Source organism: Solea solea, chromosome 17, assembly GCF_958295425.1.
Source record: "Solea solea chromosome 17, fSolSol10.1, whole genome shotgun sequence".
In the NCBI taxonomy this organism is placed as follows: domain Eukaryota; kingdom Metazoa; phylum Chordata; class Actinopteri; order Pleuronectiformes; family Soleidae; genus Solea; species Solea solea.
Genome location: NC_081150.1, coordinates 16,103,098 through 16,120,956, shown reverse-complemented (window position 1 = coordinate 16,120,956; position 17,859 = coordinate 16,103,098). Strand labels below are relative to the sequence as shown.

Sequence of the window (17,859 nt, the reverse complement as noted above, 5' to 3'; positions counted from 1 at the left end):
AAATACTTAGTTACTGTACTTCAGTACTCCACTAACTACCTTTGTTACTCATTACTACCAAATAAAATCAGAAGAAGAAGAGTTGGTATTATGGTCTGCTTTACACTACTACTAGTTTTCATCCATTCACCATTCATACACTTCAACACAGGGTGTCTTGCTCAAGGACAGGAATTGAACCCACAACCTTCCAGTTGAAAGACAACTCGCCCTACCACTGATCAATCCTAACGCCTGACTTTTTTTAATACATTGACTTTTACTTCTAAAACTTAAGAATATTTTATTTCAGAAAATTACTTTTTATTACTTAAGTACAGTAAAATGTCATAGACTTTAAGACTTTTACTTAAGTAATATTATTTATTTATTTTAAAAAAATGACTAACTTCTACCAAAGTCATTTTCTGGTTAAGAAACTTGTACTTTTACTAAGTATCACTTTATACAAGACTGGTTTTCAGTATGGATCAGGTAGCTACTCACTCACTCCTCCCTTTCCCATAAGCATCAAGGAACTACGGTGGCCTTCATGTACCAAAAAGGATGTAGTTGTATTGTATTGACCATGTAGGCTCCTGTAGAAACATGGCAGTACAAGATGCAAGGCCCTTGTCTAAAATACATATATGTTGTATTTTAAAGGCTCCTTCTGTCAATTGCTTTGAACCTCTTTTACCAACTAATACCATGATTTACATAATAGTGCTTTGGAAATGTAGTATGACAACCTCCACAAATGAGCTTAATCTGGTAGAAAGGCACATTTTATTAACTCTCTAATCCCAATAGAGTACACTAAACTAAATTTCAATGAGTCAAATTGTGTTTCCTGAGCTCGTAAACAGTGTTGTACGATAACTTTCCACATGTGGGCCCACTACAGGGATCCAGAGCACACAGAGACAAGCAGCACAGCTTTGACTGGATAGTTAAGTGAAAATGGAGAAGAGGCGGAGTAACTACAGAGAAACTACAGAGCGCACATGTGAGGGGGAAACGCAGAGAAGGAAAGAACTGAACTGGACACACAAAAGTTTTTTCGGTCCTGATGGGCCCACACAGTCACATGCACCTCTGCTCTATGGCTCCTCCTGCTGCCCAGCTCCACTCACCACACACTGGGGCAAAAACATGCAGATATAAACTTTAACTGAGTTACGTTTAGGGTTTTTCTTCCACTACATTTCCCAGTTTGTCAGGCCATTATATCTGTTTACTCCTTCACAACAGAAAACACCTGCGTATTATAATGTTACACTTCACCAACCTGTCAATCAATTTACACACACACACCTGTGAATGTTGTGCTTATGACTATTTGCATGTGTGTGTGTGTGTGTGTGTGTGTATAAAGTGTGTGGTTATGGGTCTAGTGTCAGAGCCCCAGAGCTCCAGAGCCAGAGAGGCTGACCCCACAGACTGTGCGGCTGAAGATGGGCTCTCTTCACTGGGCTCGGAGCTTCGGGCAGCCCTGGTCTGCTGCTGGGTCTCTGTGGGGATGGGCTGTGTCGAGGCTACATCTGAACTGGACCACACGGTGAGTCACGTCATGTTTAATATTGTCATTAATGGTTTTTAGAAGGACTTCACTGGTGTGTGCATTTTCGTGATGAGGTTTGAATTCTTCTCAAATCATTGCAGACACTTTATCCTCAAAAATCTATCATTACATGAAAAAAGTGTAAACATACACATAATAAACACAAATAAAAAGTTTGTTCTATACAAAGAAATGTTAAGTGGCATCTGGTGCTCATTTGAGAACTTGTTTTTGTTCTGCAGGTTGATTCATCAGGACGAGGAGATGGTGGTTCTGACCCACAGTGATGAGCTGGACAGAACCTACGGTGAGGACAGTGGACCAACCTTTGACCGCACCACAAACAGGAGTCCAAGCTCCCACAGCTCATCTCTGAGTGAGCCGGACACCTCCGCTCCTAACAGGACCGGATCCAGCAGCACCTTATGGCGCAACAGTCCACCAACCTTCAAAGAAACCAGAGCCACTTTGATCTCCCCTGGACCCGGAAGCATCACCATCACCTCAGCCGTGTCCACCACCGAAGAATCACTGTGGTTCAAAAACACCACGAGCTACGGGAAAGGACAGAGACCTTCTGAGATTCAGCTGGAGAGGACGGGAGGCAGCAGTGAGGAGATCCTGAGCTTCACCCAGAAGAAGAAGAGCAATGAGAACATGTCTAACAGCATGGAGGTACAAGAAAAAGGGGACGGACAGGAAACAGCAGAGAGAAGTTCTCAGTTCATGGCCCGACTGGAAGAACAGACAGAGAGGAGAAGCGTCAGTGCTGACACCACTGGTCTGAATCCCTCTCCCACCATCACTGCCTGGGAGGCTGGCTGGAATGTGACCAATGCTATACAGGTACATTTATACAGTATATACAGTATGTATATGCATGCTTAAGTAAAAGGAACACCAACAAACATTGAATTTAAATTTTAGATTTTTAACGCAAAATAAAGCATTATTTATACTTTTCCATACACAGAATATGAGAAAAAACTACCATAAATGTCCCCAACATAATTATACACATACAAATATGTACTTTAAAATAGAGGAGTGGTATCCATTATATATTAAAAAATAGATATAGAAAGAAAGTACAGTCATGAATACACATTCTCATAGTGGAATTTAACCTCACTCTTGGTTTTTATTGTTAATTTACGGTTGTTTGTGCCTCTTTTAGGTTGTTATTTTGTAACACTTTCTTTTGGAGAAGTTTTGCTCATCCATTCGTCCATTATCTGTTCCATCCTTTGAAGGTCACAGTCACCAGAGCCGGGCTCGGCTGACGCCGTGTGAGAAGCAGCAACTGTTTTTATTTTAAGTCATCCATCTGTTAAGTGCTGTTTTTCTGTCTTATATTATTTCACATTTGGTGAACAGCGGCTTCTTCCTTTGATGCCACAAATATTAGCGTCCCTCGTTTTGCGCTCTCTGTCCTCATATAGAAGGCAATAATTGTTCATATGCCAAAAGATTCAAGCATATGTAAACAATATTTTGAGGGTCTCACAGGCTGCTTGTCAAACACGTTTCCAGTCTTTATAATCAAACACGATGTACATCAACTCATGAGAAAATAAAGAAGAGCTCCGGGCCGCCGTGTGTCCTCGTGGCTGTCATGCTAACGGCTTATTATGCTGTAAATAAATTCTGGGCTGTATATTCGACCGCGACGCACATGTAAATGTGTTCTTCCACTGAACAACTGTGGTGTAATTGAACGCTGTCGCCGAGTCCATAGAGAATACTTAATGATATCAGGATGTCAATACTGTGTCTATACACACACACACACACACACACAGGTTCACTGCACTACACTGAATTACATTCATTTTATCAGCCTGAATAAAAGCATTATAACCAACATTAACCATAACCAGTTAATCCTTAACCCTAACCCTAACATAACCAGTTCAAATCTTAGCCAACAACTTATCTCGTTCTTCAGAAATGCCTCATTAGGATCAGGTTTTGGTCTCCATGAGGACTTGTGGTCCCGATAAGGTCAGTGTTTATGCCTGGAACCGATGTCTTTACACACATGTGCCTGCCCACATGCTCCTCCAGTGAATTAAGTGAATATGCAATGCTGTCTGTAAACATGCAGATTCCTGATCAGCACTAATGCTGCAGTCGGCCCATTAATACATGTATGAACGCGTGCTATTTAGCACATAAACAAGTATTTGTTCTTGGTTTATTGATGCGGCTCCCTCTATCTCACTGCCAGGATTTTTTTGTTTTTTTTTGCAGCTGTCATTAGAGACCACAAAGAAAGAAAGAAACCCCCCACAAAACTGGGATGAAAAGGAGGAAGAGCATCACTCTCTCTCACTCACTCACTCATCTTCATGCCTCTTTATCTTCTACATGAGGGGGCACACACAGAGACCAACAGCCATTCACCCTCACATTCAATTTAGAGTGTCGTGTTTGACTCATCCACAAATCTGCATGTTGGGCAGAAACCCGGAGAAGAAAAAGACCATATATTCCTAAATGAAAATGACACTTTAAATCAAAAATATTGTTACTTTTGTCCTCTCCGTGTCACAGAACGCATCATATTTAATCAACGTGTCCCTGCAGCTTACAAATCCAACCGGAACCTTAAACAAACAGATGGTTTAAGGTGACTCCTGCAGATAATGAGAGCCGCGAGATGTTTGAAATATTAATTATAACCTCAGATACTGGTGAGTGACCACATAGGAACAATCAAGAGAGCAGAATGAGTCACATATTAGAAAATTATACATACTGTATATATATAAAAAACTTTGTTAACAGATGTCTTAATAATAGAAACAGAAAAAAAAAAAGACCAGCACTTTTATCTCTTATCAAGGCTACAAAGAAAATATGTATTTTCCACTGGTGCTTTATTGATGCCAGTATAAATGACTGTCTGCCAGCTTAATAAAGTTTTTATTAGAGACTAAAATTGCTGCCAGAATGCAAAAAAAAAAACAAGCTCCTGCTCTCATGGGATTATTATGAAAGTTGGATTTTTGCAGCCTGATTGTTAATGAGCTGCAGCTCCGGTTTATTTGTGAGTGCCTTCACTGCAACGTCCAATGAAATCCTCTGACATTGAGGAACAAATGACATTAATTTTACTGCCTACGTTTGAAGGAGACTCTGAGTTACATTTTTACCTTGAACGTCGTAAAACACGCTATTTTTTTCTTTTCTTTTAAAATTGCAACACAAACCACAGGGACATGAAAAAGGTCACGGGATATAATGACGTTCTAAAAAATGGCCGTCAAATATTATATCGCCATCATTTCCGCCGTTATCGCCCATTATCGTCATTTGAAGTATCGGCTAAAAATGACATAAAGCTGCTGTGTCCATTATGTTTTTATTTTCGTTTAACTCTTCTCTGATTTTATCCTTTGTTGTTGTTTCTTCTGCTTCCATTTCTTCACAGACTTTATTGTTGGTAATTATCGAGCACATAAAGATGCAAATTAGGAGAGCTGTATTAACTAAAAGGAGAAGTATATATATAAAGTGTACGGAGCAAATAAAAGTGTCGCTTTATACAAAGGAATGTTATAGTTAATAAGTGGCATCTGGTGCTCAAACTAACAAATTATCGTCGTCTATTACTTAGCATTTGATCAAACCTCGGTTAGAACCCACTCATCTTATGGGCTGGAGTTAATGAGAACAAATTGAATCATATGAATTGAATTGAAATAATAGTCCAGTTTTATAAAATAATAAAAGAAAATAGTGTTTCTCTTTACAAGGTTTCATAGCCAAGTACATCAAAGCTTCAATATATTCAATTTAGTGTCAAAGGTGACACTGATAAGTGATTTTAATGTTTGTTATTTTAAGTTAAAATCTATTAAAATGTATTATCTCATCACTGATGAGTTATTTCAGTAGTAACTGGATTTTCCATCGACGTCAAAGACACAATATTCCATCATGACATGTCCTGAACCATATTTGTGACCATATTTCATTGAATTTCAAAATAAAAGCATTTGTTTTTTCCAACAAAAACATATTTATGATGCAAAAGGACTCACTCACATACACACTAACAAAAAATGACAGAAAATTACTCATTTATCTTGATATTAAGTGGTCGGCCTCATAAAATGGATTAGGGGTCACATGTGGCGCGCAGCCCACAGGTTTAAAACCACTACGTTTGAGAGGGATAAAAAAAACAAGCAGCTCAAACTTTTCGAGTCTAACTTTTATCGAGGCTAAAAGAAAAAAAAAAAGAAAAAGTAAGTTAAATGTCAAAGTCGGCCGTTTCTGCTGGCGTTTTCCCCTCCTCTTAATCCCCTCATGGTGAGGAAAGACATTTCTCCATCACCTTCCGTGCTCAGGGCATGTGCTTGCATAAAATATTGTGCATGACCTCGAGGGCAGTGGTTGAAATCCCGCACCTGGGAAAGTCCAGAGAGGAGAAGTGAATATGTAATAATAATGTGTCGCCGAGAAACCGCCGCTTGCCATTAAGTATGTAAGGAGTAGAAAAAAAGTGGCATAAGTGCTCGGTAAATACGGCCTGAATACGCTCAATTTAAAAGGCGTGCGAGGGGTCAGGCTGTGGTGGAGATATCAGAGCTGAAAAGAATCATCTTTTCTTCTTCTTCTTTCTTTTTAAATCCATCTTCTTCAAAGACAATCATGGATTTCATTTTCCTCCCTCATTGTTTCCCCTTTGTGATTGGGAGCCAGTTCAGGTTGTGCTCAGAGTAACCAACGAGGAATTAACTGGCAGAAACACAGAGAAACGAGCGCTTTTGAGCGTCAGATTTCTCTCTCTCGCTGGCGCTCGCTTCATCCCCGGCAGCTCCATTTGAACATCAAAGCTCCTTCAGCATATGCCTAACAGACACCAGTTAGAAAACAGTAACTTGAAAGAGCGGGAGAATGTGCACTTGTCTGTTTATGTGTGTTTGTGTGTCTGCGATGATGATGATGATGATGTGGCTCCACGTGTGAGGCGACCGAAAACACAGCAGCTCCATCAAAGTGCCACGTTCTCTCCTCTGATTTCCTGCTCCTCCACCTTTGACCTCCTGCTCTCCAGGCACGAGGGCCAACGTCTCCTTCCCCCTTCTCCCTCTTTTCTGTTTTCTACTCCTCTCCTCTGTCTTTCCCTGGCGCCCGCTGACATTTTCCCTTGGTGATCGTCCAAAGCCCGACTCGTCTCCTCCCTCTGCTCCTGCTGGTCTCCTCTGCATCCTCCATCTCTCCAGGCGTCGCGTCAGAAACTCTCCTCTCAGTCCAACCATGAGCAGATTTTTCTTTCCCTCCTCTTTCCTCATCCCTTACCCAGTCATCTGAACATTCTTCCTGTCCATCAAGGAGAAATTTTTTGGGAATTTTCATCATTTCCCACTCATGATTTCTTACAGAAAGAAGCTCTAATTGCATAATGAGCAATTGTGATTTGTGAAGACTTCCTCTCTGTCCGTATTTTGGTTTCCTGTACTGATTCCCCTCCGTCTTTGGTTATGATTGTCTTATTTTTTTATTTCAAACATGGCACATTTGATTTCATTTGATTCGGAATTGGATGATTTTGGGTGCCTGGGATTTTCTACACCTTTCCATTCTTTCTGAATCATTTTTGACTTTTTTCCCCCATCAAATCCCTTGAAATTCCTCGTTCTTTATCGCACACTCTACTGTCGGCACCTTGTGAAATCAGACAGAGGGGAAAAACCTGCTTCACGTTGAGCGTTTTTTCATCTTGTGTTCATACACATTTGCCTTTATCTTGATAGAATGGCAGCACAGGGAAAGAGGAACAAACACTAAATTGTCATGGTTACGGAGACCCCCATGTTCCCCCCCCGTGTCTTTCTTCTCTCTCAGGGAATCTTTGTGCTGGGTTTACCCTTCGCTCTGGTGCACTCAGGTTATCTGGGTCTGGTACTGATGGTGCTGTCAGCGTGGGTCTGCAACTACACGGGGACGATCCTGGTGGCCTGTTTGTACGACGACGAACAGAGGTATGAGTATTTTTAACTTTATGTTCTGGTCTCCTGATGTCAGTTTTTGAAGTAGGTTTCTGATCTAGAGCGATAACACACTTTGTTCTTCACTGTTAACTAAGAGCAGGCGACGACAGACACTAATTTCCTCTCATTTTTCTCACTCAAAGAGAATTTTAAAAGCTAAAGGTGTAACTTGTACATAATAAACAACTGTGTTCCATACACATCAATGTAAAATGAGTTCACGCGACGCTGATTAAGCCAATCAGCTCCACACGATTCTGTGTTTTCTCAGTGCAACATGTGTAGATCTTTTGTCGCCTAGCAACCCCATTACCCAGGATTTACGTCAAGACAGACGGAGACAACGGCAACTGTAGTCATGTGTTTACATGGACGCAAGTAATCAGAATACAAACATGTCATGTAAATCTGAAAACTCTCATCCAATACAGGCCATTCAGAAACCAAAACTCATTCTGATCATAACTTCCTGGTTAAGGTGCTGTCACGTGTATTTCCGGTTTGTTACTGCTGTATTTTCAGTGGAATCAAAGCCTCTTCTTCTGCTTCTACTTCCGGAGAATTAGACAACGCTGCACATGACAAAATAGTCCATTCTGAAGTTCTACTCGCGACAAATCTTCACCGAATGAAGACTTCTTTGTACATGTAATCATAGCCAACAAAGAAGTAAAGTGAGACAACTGCAAACAGGTTGGAGTACGACTGAAAATGCTGAATTCTACGGTTTCAAAAAAAAGACATCAGGTCAGCAGTGTGACGTGTCCCGGTCAAACTGCTGACCGCTCCCCGAGTCGGGTCTGAAAGCCTGTTTCCAGATGAAAGACGCAGCGTATAAATCTGTATTTTTGTTTGTTTTCCGTTCACAAAGAACAAACTGACGCCGAGTAAAAACACAAGCAATGAAAAGTCACCGAAAGTTACTCACTGCAGCTTTAACTGAAACAGCGACTCATGATCGAACTTCGACACTGAAACCACTCGTGAACATCCTTTCATTCTCATTTTAATCGGCTATCGTCAGACACTTGAAGATGATTTAAAGTCAATAAATTATTGGTTTATTGGTTTTCATTAAAACCAAACCTACACTGTTTCTGGTAATCCGTCAGCCAGGGCTGCAGAGATGTTCAACAGTTGGTGTCTGCAGAAGTTACCAAGACCGTTTACTCATGAATTACTATAATTTAGTGGAGGTTGTGCACAGAGGGATGCAGCAGTGTTGTTGTTTGTTGTGTCTTTTTCATTCTAGGCCGTGTTGAATCCCTCGGGGCTAACGAATAAAAACAATGATGTAAATGTTTTTCATCAATATCGGACGCTTTGGTCGCCAACGTTACCTTACACAGTTCAAGTTTTCACCCTGAGCGAAAACTGACTGTTAAGGAGCTTGTGTATATTTTTATACAAGTGACACTGTGCATATAGTCAATTGCATCATAGAAGAGTTTTTAGACTCCGATAAAAGAAGCATAACCCCGGGTAGAAGTGAGACTCAGACGCTGAGGAGCTCGTATAGAGGGTGTAAAGTTCAAAACAGCAGTTACGTCATACGCAAGTAATCAGGCCTAAAACGGGGAAAATCAAAGAAATATTAAGTAAAGCGGTAGATACATGTATGGATATAATACTTAACCGAATACGAAAACAGCATGTAGGAGCAGTAACAGTGACAATGGCCTAAATACATGCATTATAAATTGAAGTTACTCCCATGTTTCAGTGGGGGGACAAAGGTCAGAGTTCGGCACAGTTACCAGGACATAGTGGAAGCCTGCTGCAAAGGACTGTGGCCCAACTGGCCCGGACTCGGAGGATGGATCATAAATGTAGCTCAGGTAGGTAACATGAACACGAGACACACACATGCACACGTTTGTTATTCTGTATCTGTAATAAAACAGCCTATAAATTAAAAACTTGAAGCCTTGTTTTGTGGCGGGGGACAAGTGTCAGTAAGTTGAGATATGGTGGAGCACACACACACTCTACTTCTCAGAGTGTTTGTTTTCAGACAAACTGTAGATTCACCACGAGTTGCACTGGAAACCTGTGGAATTGCATCATTCTTTTGGATCATTACGTTGGGAAATTTTTTTTAGATTTTTTTATTCCTGACTACGTCACTTGCCTGGATTCCTCTTCCATTATATATGATTTTAAATTCATATTATGTATATAAAAGTGTCTCTGTCCTCCCTCCCCCCTCAGGTCATTGAGCTGGTGATGACCTGCACCTTGTATCTCGTCGTCTCCACCACTTTGTTGTCCGACAGTATGTCGGGGTTGGCTGTTCCTAGATCAGTGTGTTCTCTGGTCTCTGTGATCTTCCTGCTGCCCTGTCTGCTGCTCACTGATCTCAGGCCAGTCTCCACCCTCAGCCTGCTCTGCTCTCTGGCTCATATACTGATCAGGTGATTCTTTGTCTCCTGTCTGTTTTTGTTTCATAACAATTATTTGTGACACTTCCATTGACCAAAACAGCTTTTTAAATGATCTTAAAATATCGTCTAAATCACACACAATGCAAAATACACAAATGATAGTGAAACAAATTACAAAAGAGGCAAAAACAATGAAAAGCAGCTCTTAAAAATAGAAAAATACCTGGAAACACGGGGAGCAGGACGTGACAGAGCGCATGAAAACAAACAGGATAGGACACATGGGAGCACAGAGACTAAATACACCAGGGAGGCAGGAGTAATTGAACACAGGTGACTCACATCAGGGCAGAGCAGACGATCACAGCCGAGGGAAAACAGGACAAGACACAGGAAGTACACACACACAAGGACGTGCTACAAAATAAAACAGGAAACTGACAAGTTACAGTCTAAACTTAGGTAATAAGGTAAGGTAATAAGGATCCAGAGGTCATGATGTGACCTCTGACTGTTTGTCCTGCACCTCTGTAGGTTAATCAGTCTCACATCGCTGCCCTGTAACAATAAATACACGTCATTCTATTTGCTTTGTCCCAGATTTACATCACGTTATTTATCGTCTCTGATTCTCTGTCAGCCTGATGGTCATGCTCTACTGTCTGAGTCTCGCCAGCACCTGGTCCTGGTCCACTCTGTCTCTGTCTGCGGACCCGGAGGAATTCCTGGTCTCTGTGGGCGTCATCATCTTCTCCTACACCTCACAGATCTTCCTCCCTCCCCTAGAGGGCAGCATGGAGGACCGAGGGCAGTTTGACTCAATGCTGGCGTGGACTCATGGTGCTGCCTGTGTGATGAAGACTCTGTTCTCTTTACTGGTTTGTGACTATTTCAGAAAATCTTGATCTTCTGAGAGTAGTTAGAAAAGGAGGAGATAATCACAGTTCTTTGGGGGGGGGGAAGCCCTGTTGGTGCCAGAGGTCAGAGGAGAATGAACAGGAACTCAAATCATCTCACTGAAAGCACAAGATGTTGAACCCTGGAGCAGATGATCTACAGCAGCAGAACATCTCACCAGTTGCCACTTAATACCATGTTCTCTGTACTTGTATTCTTCTATGTATTTGACAGCTCTGATGGGTACAGCTGCTCAGCTTAGGGTTTCTACCTGTAAACTAATTAGAAGCATCATGAGGAGACTCCATCGGTTGTTTCTCTCTCTCCATTAGGCCGTGTTGACCTGGGGCGCAAAGACCAGTGAGGTCGTCACGGACAACCTGCCCTCTGAACTCCGACCTCCGGTCAACCTGTGTCTGTTGGCGAAGGCCCTGCTGTCCTACCCTCTGCCATTCTACTCTGCCGCTGAAATACTGCAGAGCTGCCTGGTGACAGGTGAACACAGTTGTGACTGTTGTTAAAATGCTGTTATTCTAATTTTACAGCGTTTTGCCTCTGTAAAATAGGCCTGGTGTATGATTGTTTAAACCACTTAAATCTATTTCTCATATATGACTGGATATACTGTATATCACTATAGTAACCAGGAACTGCCAACTGTCAATCACACTGGTGTGCTTTATTGTCTATTTTCCTCTATACTGGGACATTATTTACAAAACTGATGTCATATTCTGTTGAGGAAGGGCTAAAACAGTGGATGTAGTCTTCCAGTTTCCTCCTGAAGCCAACCAGGAAATAAGAATATATGAAAAGCCACTGCTGCACACGCTGCTGGTTGCAAAAATGTTTTTTTTAATTTTGAATAGAAGTCTAGAAGATAGAAGATAATGTCATTTTTGTTTATTATGTCCCTGTTTAGAGGAAAAAGGCTTATATGAGTGGACATCACTCTGATTGGCAGCTGGTATCGCCCAATAGGAGCCTGGCTGCTGTTTGCAACAAATCTCAAGGCTTCAAGTTGGATTAACTCCTCCTAGGAAAATGTTTAGTGACACTGTCAATCAAGAGGGATAAACCCCGCCCCCCAGTGGCAACTCACTATATTCGCACTGCCTGGATGGACTCAACCAGCTAACCAGAGGAATTCATAAATTTTTAATTACAGGCTGTGTATGTGACTGGACTTTAACCTGTTCTTACATATATATACAAACACATACATATATATATATATATATATATATATAAATTATTTATATAGTATATTTTAAGAAGCAAAATTCACATGCTACTTCTTTTTTTTTGCCATTTTAGAGCTGCAGTGATCCCAGAAACTAACGTGTTGACTGTCAACACATTTGACACCGTGGCTTTTCACTCTTTATTGACTGTCAACACTCGTGAAGTCATCAAAATACATCGTTTCCTTTTAACCTCGGACGACGTGACGTCGTCTCTACGACCGGTAGTTGCACTGGACAAATGAGAAATGTGCATGAAAACGACGTTTAAAGCTTCACAGTCATCCCACCTTTTTAAAACAAACATAAAATTCTCGTTTATAATGAGATCACGTTATAAATAAGGGATTCCTATGATGACACAGTGAGTCAGGGTGAGGCGACCCATAAACAGCATGTGATTACAGGTTCAACAGCCTGTGACGCTTGAACTTCTCCTCTCCAGACTCTGCCGTCTCGTCGTGCTGCAAACGCGGTGGTGGACGCGTGTCCGGCTCTGCCCTGCTGGTCCGCGGCTCCCTGCTGATGACCTCGTACCTGCTGGCCCTGCTGGTGCCCAGGTTTTCCCTGCTGATGGGTCTGACCGGCAGTGTGACTGGGTCGGCCATGACGCTGATACTGCCCTGCCTCTTTCACCTCAGGCTCTGCTGGGGTCGCCTCAGTTTGGGCGACCGCTTGATAGATGTGGGTATACTGATCCTCGGGGTCATCTGTAGCGCGTCTGGTGTGATTTGCTCGGTGAAAAGACTGGTGCAGGGGCTATAGGGCGGGCAGGTGAATAGATTCTGCTGTATACATCGTCTGAGGTTAAAGGTCACAGTGACCTTGACTTGTGACCACCAACGTCTACGCCGCTCACCCTTGAGTCTAAAGTCCGCCCCACACTAGAGGATAACTGGCCAGACTTTGTTCTCGATCCGGACCGCCCCACAATCGTGGGTGATCTGATTTGGACAGATTATCTGGCCAAATAATCCTGTAGTGTGAGGGATTAACAGACGCGATTTTAACGCCATTGGAGGCATCAGTCTTCCTGTATTAAACATGTCTGGGAGCGTGAGCAGAACCCCGCAATAACCAATGAGAGCGAGTTGAGCGGGAATCAGAAGTTGATTTTGTCTTCTCAGTCACACACAAAACATCGCACGCACACACACAACAGCTATTAACTGATGACACAGAAAGCCCGCCTCCATGTCTGTAATGTTCTGAAGTCACGCTAAATCACGTGCGTTTCTGTGAGATCCCAAATCCCTGGAATCTCCTCCCTGAAATCATTTGATTAAACGCAGAGCGTGTGGTCCCCTGTGAGTCTTGACTGGATCGTCTAATCTGTGTTTTCTCAGGATTAAAACATTGAAACTCGATGACAAAGATGGTTGCGTCTTTAGTGTGGGGTAAGGTTTTAGAGATGGAACATACCAAACTGGAATTCTCTCAAGACATTCTTGAAATATCACATTCACAGGAATGGAATGGACGGAAACACAAAGCCTTGAGTGTCTTCGGTACCGAGGCATACAAATTCATATTAATGTATGGTTTTACATCTTTTATTTTGTTCGTTTTTTTTAGACAGAGTCAGATATCTTCAACTTAAAAGTTGAAGATACATAAACGACATTTTTCTTGGCTGCATTCAAAAAGTTCCCCATAAAGACGACATCGTTTCAGGCCATATCTATATGTTCTTCAGCCCTGTGTGTGAAATCGCTTAAGACAGAACGTGTTCTAGTGACAGACTGACTTTTCATTGTTTCATTGTCACACGACAATGAATGAGAGCGCAAGGGAGCTGGGAATATGACGCCATCGCTTTCCTACAGTAGCGTATCCGCCGTCAAGTATGTTATTCACCTAAACCTGTTGAGTGAGAGAGTGAATGGATGTTCCTCTCTATACGTTTGCCGTGCGATTCACCCAATGTCATATGGGATTGGTTCCGACGACCCAGTGGAGGGTAAAGCAGTAGACGAGGAGTGATTGAAAAGTCCATTTTCCAGGTACATTTCAGTTGGCAAGAAAAACATTTGATATGTCAGTAGAAACATTTTAAAAATAGTTCTCACTTTATGGCAAGGAGGGACAAGCCCTCAGGTTAGATTATTACAACAGTGTGGGGATTTAACAATAAAGCAGTGAAGACGCACGAGTGTGACAGCGCGAGGTGAACGGCTGCCCGCGCTTCATCGCCGGGCTCAAATGGAATCAAGCAGAGATGATGCAAATTTCATGACGGACATTTTAGAGCGAGCAGACGTGAAATCATGCATGTTTTATTGGGGGATGTGAAATTACATATTGAATATTAATAATAATAAAGGGTGATGTCATATGTACGGGGGAAATCGTCTGTGAATGTGTGCTGAATTCCCTTCAGCCTCGTCATTTATAGTTTGAACAAAGGCAGAAAAACATTATAAATTGAGATTTTGTTATACAATAACCTTGAATTCTGTCACTTTTTCTGACAATCTTGTCATTTGCACTCCCTATACTGTTCATACACGACGTAATGAAGACAGTACATACATGTATCTGGACTGAATCAGAATCCAGGAGATAAGTTGTGTTTGTACCACAAAACTCTCAAAAGTCTCGCCACACGGCCTTGTGTGTGAAAGGGAGAAGTAAAAATAATACGTAGTTTTGAAATTGCCTTGGACGGCAGAGGAAGGAGGCAGTTTCTTTTCAGTAAGAGCTCTTCCATTTAGAAGTTGCACATACGAAGTAAAAAAATTGCCAGAGAGTTTTGGGAAACTGAGTGCGGTTTTTTTTTGTTGCTTTATTTCAAAACGGAACGGTGCAAAGTACACGTTTGGCTCTCCTCTGTCTGTGTTGCTGCAGAAAGACAAGATAATCATGGCCATTTGTCGCGGAACAAGCTGCACTATAATACAACTCATTCTGTTTCTGATGATTTAATGTTGAAGGGAAGGTACTTTTTTTGTGTTGCTGTGCAGCACTATGATAAAAATGCAGAATGAACGATTTTTGTCTCAGTTGCAAAAAGAGTCGTCTGGTCGTCTAGTCGACATTAAAAACTATGAAAAGATTGACTGATGTACTTGTATTTAAATCTTTGTGAGGACCAAAAAAACATAAAAAAAAACTATCTTTGTGGGGACATTTTGTCAACTTTCAAGGACTTTTTCAGGGTTAAGACCTGGTTTTAGGGTAAGGGTAAGGGTTAGAGTTAGGGTAAGGGTTAAGATTAGGCACGTAGGGACGAGGGAATGCATTATGTCAATGATGTGTCCTCACTAAGATACAAAAACAATTGTGTTTCTGTGTGTTTGTTACTTCTTTATGACCTTCTCTGGCATTAACACAGACCTTGTCAGGACCTGGAGACCTCATGGAGAAGAAACCTGGTCCTAATGAGGCAGAATCTCAATTTTCTTGAAGGAACTGGTTAAGTTTAGGGCGAATATTTGAATTCTGGAACTACTTATGGTTCAGGTTAAGGTCACGGAGCAGCAGTAGCTCAGCGATAGAGTAAGTTGTCTTTCAACTCAAAGGTTGTGGGTTTGATTCCCGGCGCCGCTAGTCTACATGCCGATGTGTCCTTGGGCAAGACACTTAACCCCAAATTGAATGGTAAAACTGTAGTGTAAACAGCTTTGAGTGGTCACCAAGTCTAGAAAAGTGCTTTATAAATATACAGACCATTTACCATTGGATGAAAAGAATGGACATCAGTGCCGTGTCCTCAGAAGAATGGCTGTGCAAACCTGTGTGTGTGAGAGAGAGAAAATGATGGACACCTGACAGACATGATATCACCATGTGAGACTGACCTCAACTGTGCCGTCTAGACACATACACACATACACACACACTTAATAATGATATCTGTACGGCGATGACAGGTGTGTTAGCTTAAAGACTGTCTACACCACCAGCTGCCTGTGTGTGTGTGTGTGTGTGTGTGTGTGTGTGCATTCAAACATCCGTGTGTGTCTGTGTGTGTTAAAATGGAGTGATGTTGTAACATGAGAAGCCAGACAGTTTGTAATATGAAACGTGACCAAGCAAAACTAAAGACGGAAAGAGAGGACGACAATAAAGGAAATAATCCAGTCATTGCTAATAATAAGTGGGATGTGAAACACGGTAAACACTCTTTTACGAGCACGAGCAAATTTTAGCATCGCCGTATACTTAAATAAAGTCTTAAACGTACACCGTTTTATTGGAATATTAACATGTACATCACTTTAATGTTGCAGCTGGTACATGTGGGGATCATTTTAATCGCCACACTTTTAATTACTGTGTTGTATAGCTTGTGAGTCTCCACAATGGGGGGGGATCTATAAACTGGCACGTTGACTCATCTTAACCTACAGTAGCACAGCATCATGCATAGGTGACTGTATTTTCTTTTACGAGTCTTGACCTGGAATGTCACTCGTATGTGTAGCTGTCGGAAAATTAGACCGTGACCATGATGGACAGGATTAGAAAGGAGAATATTCGAGGGACAACTCAGGTTATACAGTTTGGAAATAAAGTGAAAATAAAGGTTGAGATGGTTTGGTCGTGTGCAGAGGAAGGACAGTGATTATATTGGACAAAGGATGTCGATGGAGCTGCTGGGCGGGAGGAGAAGAGGAAGACCACACAGAAGGTTCATGGATGTTGTGAAGGAAGACATGAGGACACAAGGGAGAGGACAAGATGGAGGCCGATGATTCACTGTGAGAAAGAAGAGAATATAAGAGAAAGTTGGATATCGAGAAAGACTCAAGCTCAGTACTTGAAAATAATCTTTTTTTGTTCTTCTTGTTGTGTTCAATTTCACAATTTTATGTGTGAAAAATATCTGTTACCAGGTTTCTTCTTATTCGCCGTCTTTTCCCCGTTTTTCACTCTACCTCTCATTTCATCTTTTCATACTTCAGATAAAGTTTAATGGATTAATACAGAATAAATACGCAAATCCACATTGTTTTCACATTGAGACACTTTTTTGCTCTTTTACTGCATGGTTACTATGGTGCAGAGGTGTGTGTGTGTGTGTGTGTTTACTTGTGTGTTGTGTTTACATGTCTAACCCGTGACTAGTAGGAATACAGTGTTCCCACAGACGGCTGACTCATCTATAGTTACATCAAACCGCCAGAGGAGAAGCTGAAAACTTTAATTTCTCCTCTCCTCCGACTTTTCTCTCTCTCTCTCGCTCTCCGTTGACCTTTTCTTTTACTCATTTGTGATTCAGTTCTCTTCTTTAACTTTTTTTTGTTGCCCAGCCTTATCTTGCTCCTACTCGTTTTTCTTTCCTCTCACTTTTCCACACATTTTTACTCACTAGATGTTTTTGAAAGGTGTGAGAAATGAAACCAGTTTGGTCACCTCTGAAGTCCTTTTCTTTCTTTCTGGACTTTGTTTCAGTGCATGTCCACAGCGCACATCAACAGACATATTCACTCTCCGCTAATCAAACTAGAAGGGAAAGTATTGCTATTTCTAATGAGGAAAATCCCTGAGATTGACCTGACATTGCTATTGACATAAACCCCGGTCCAGTCAGACGACATGATTCAACAACAGTCTCCACAGAGTGAAAGTGTAAAGCTACGGGCATCTCTGGCGGCCGTGACTCGCTGGTCAAATCTCAGCTAAATCAAATTCTAAAAATGTCACAGATTTAGGGTCAGTCTGGCCTCGAATTGTTGCATGACTGGACTTCGGAAGTGGCGCGCTGCACCTGTGCCTGCTAAATCCCCCCCACCCCCCCACCCCCACACACACACAGGGACAGTATTTATAGCAAACTCACT

General features: G+C 41.8%; 1 protein-coding gene across 1 annotated transcript; it reads left to right on the top strand.

The window, feature by feature from the left end:
- The first annotated feature begins 1,436 nt into the window (after positions 1 to 1,436).
- On the top strand, positions 1,437 to 13,538 carry LOC131444054 (vesicular inhibitory amino acid transporter-like). Its single transcript, XM_058614178.1, has 8 exons — positions 1,437 to 1,540; positions 1,786 to 2,389; positions 7,403 to 7,539; positions 9,272 to 9,386; positions 9,760 to 9,962; positions 10,573 to 10,810; positions 11,162 to 11,324; positions 12,519 to 13,538. The coding sequence occupies exons 1-8, from the start codon at positions 1,437 to 1,439 to the stop codon at positions 12,836 to 12,838; spliced, it is 1,884 nt and encodes a 627-aa protein (XP_058470161.1). The 3' UTR covers positions 12,839 to 13,538.
- Positions 13,539 to 17,859: the final 4,321 nt, after the last annotated feature.

Excerpts from the sequence above, each read along its gene's own strand:
- LOC131444054 (XM_058614178.1), top strand. The coding sequence starts at position 1,437 with ATGGGCTCTCTTCACTGGGCTCGGAGCTTCGGGCAGCCCTGGTCTGCT. Across the intron at positions 2,390-7,402 it reads ATGTGACCAATGCTATACAG|GGAATCTTTGTGCTGGGTTT; the intron begins GTACATTTATAC and ends CTTCTCTCTCAG. Across the intron at positions 10,811-11,161 it reads AGACTCTGTTCTCTTTACTG|GCCGTGTTGACCTGGGGCGC; the intron begins GTTTGTGACTAT and ends TCTCTCCATTAG.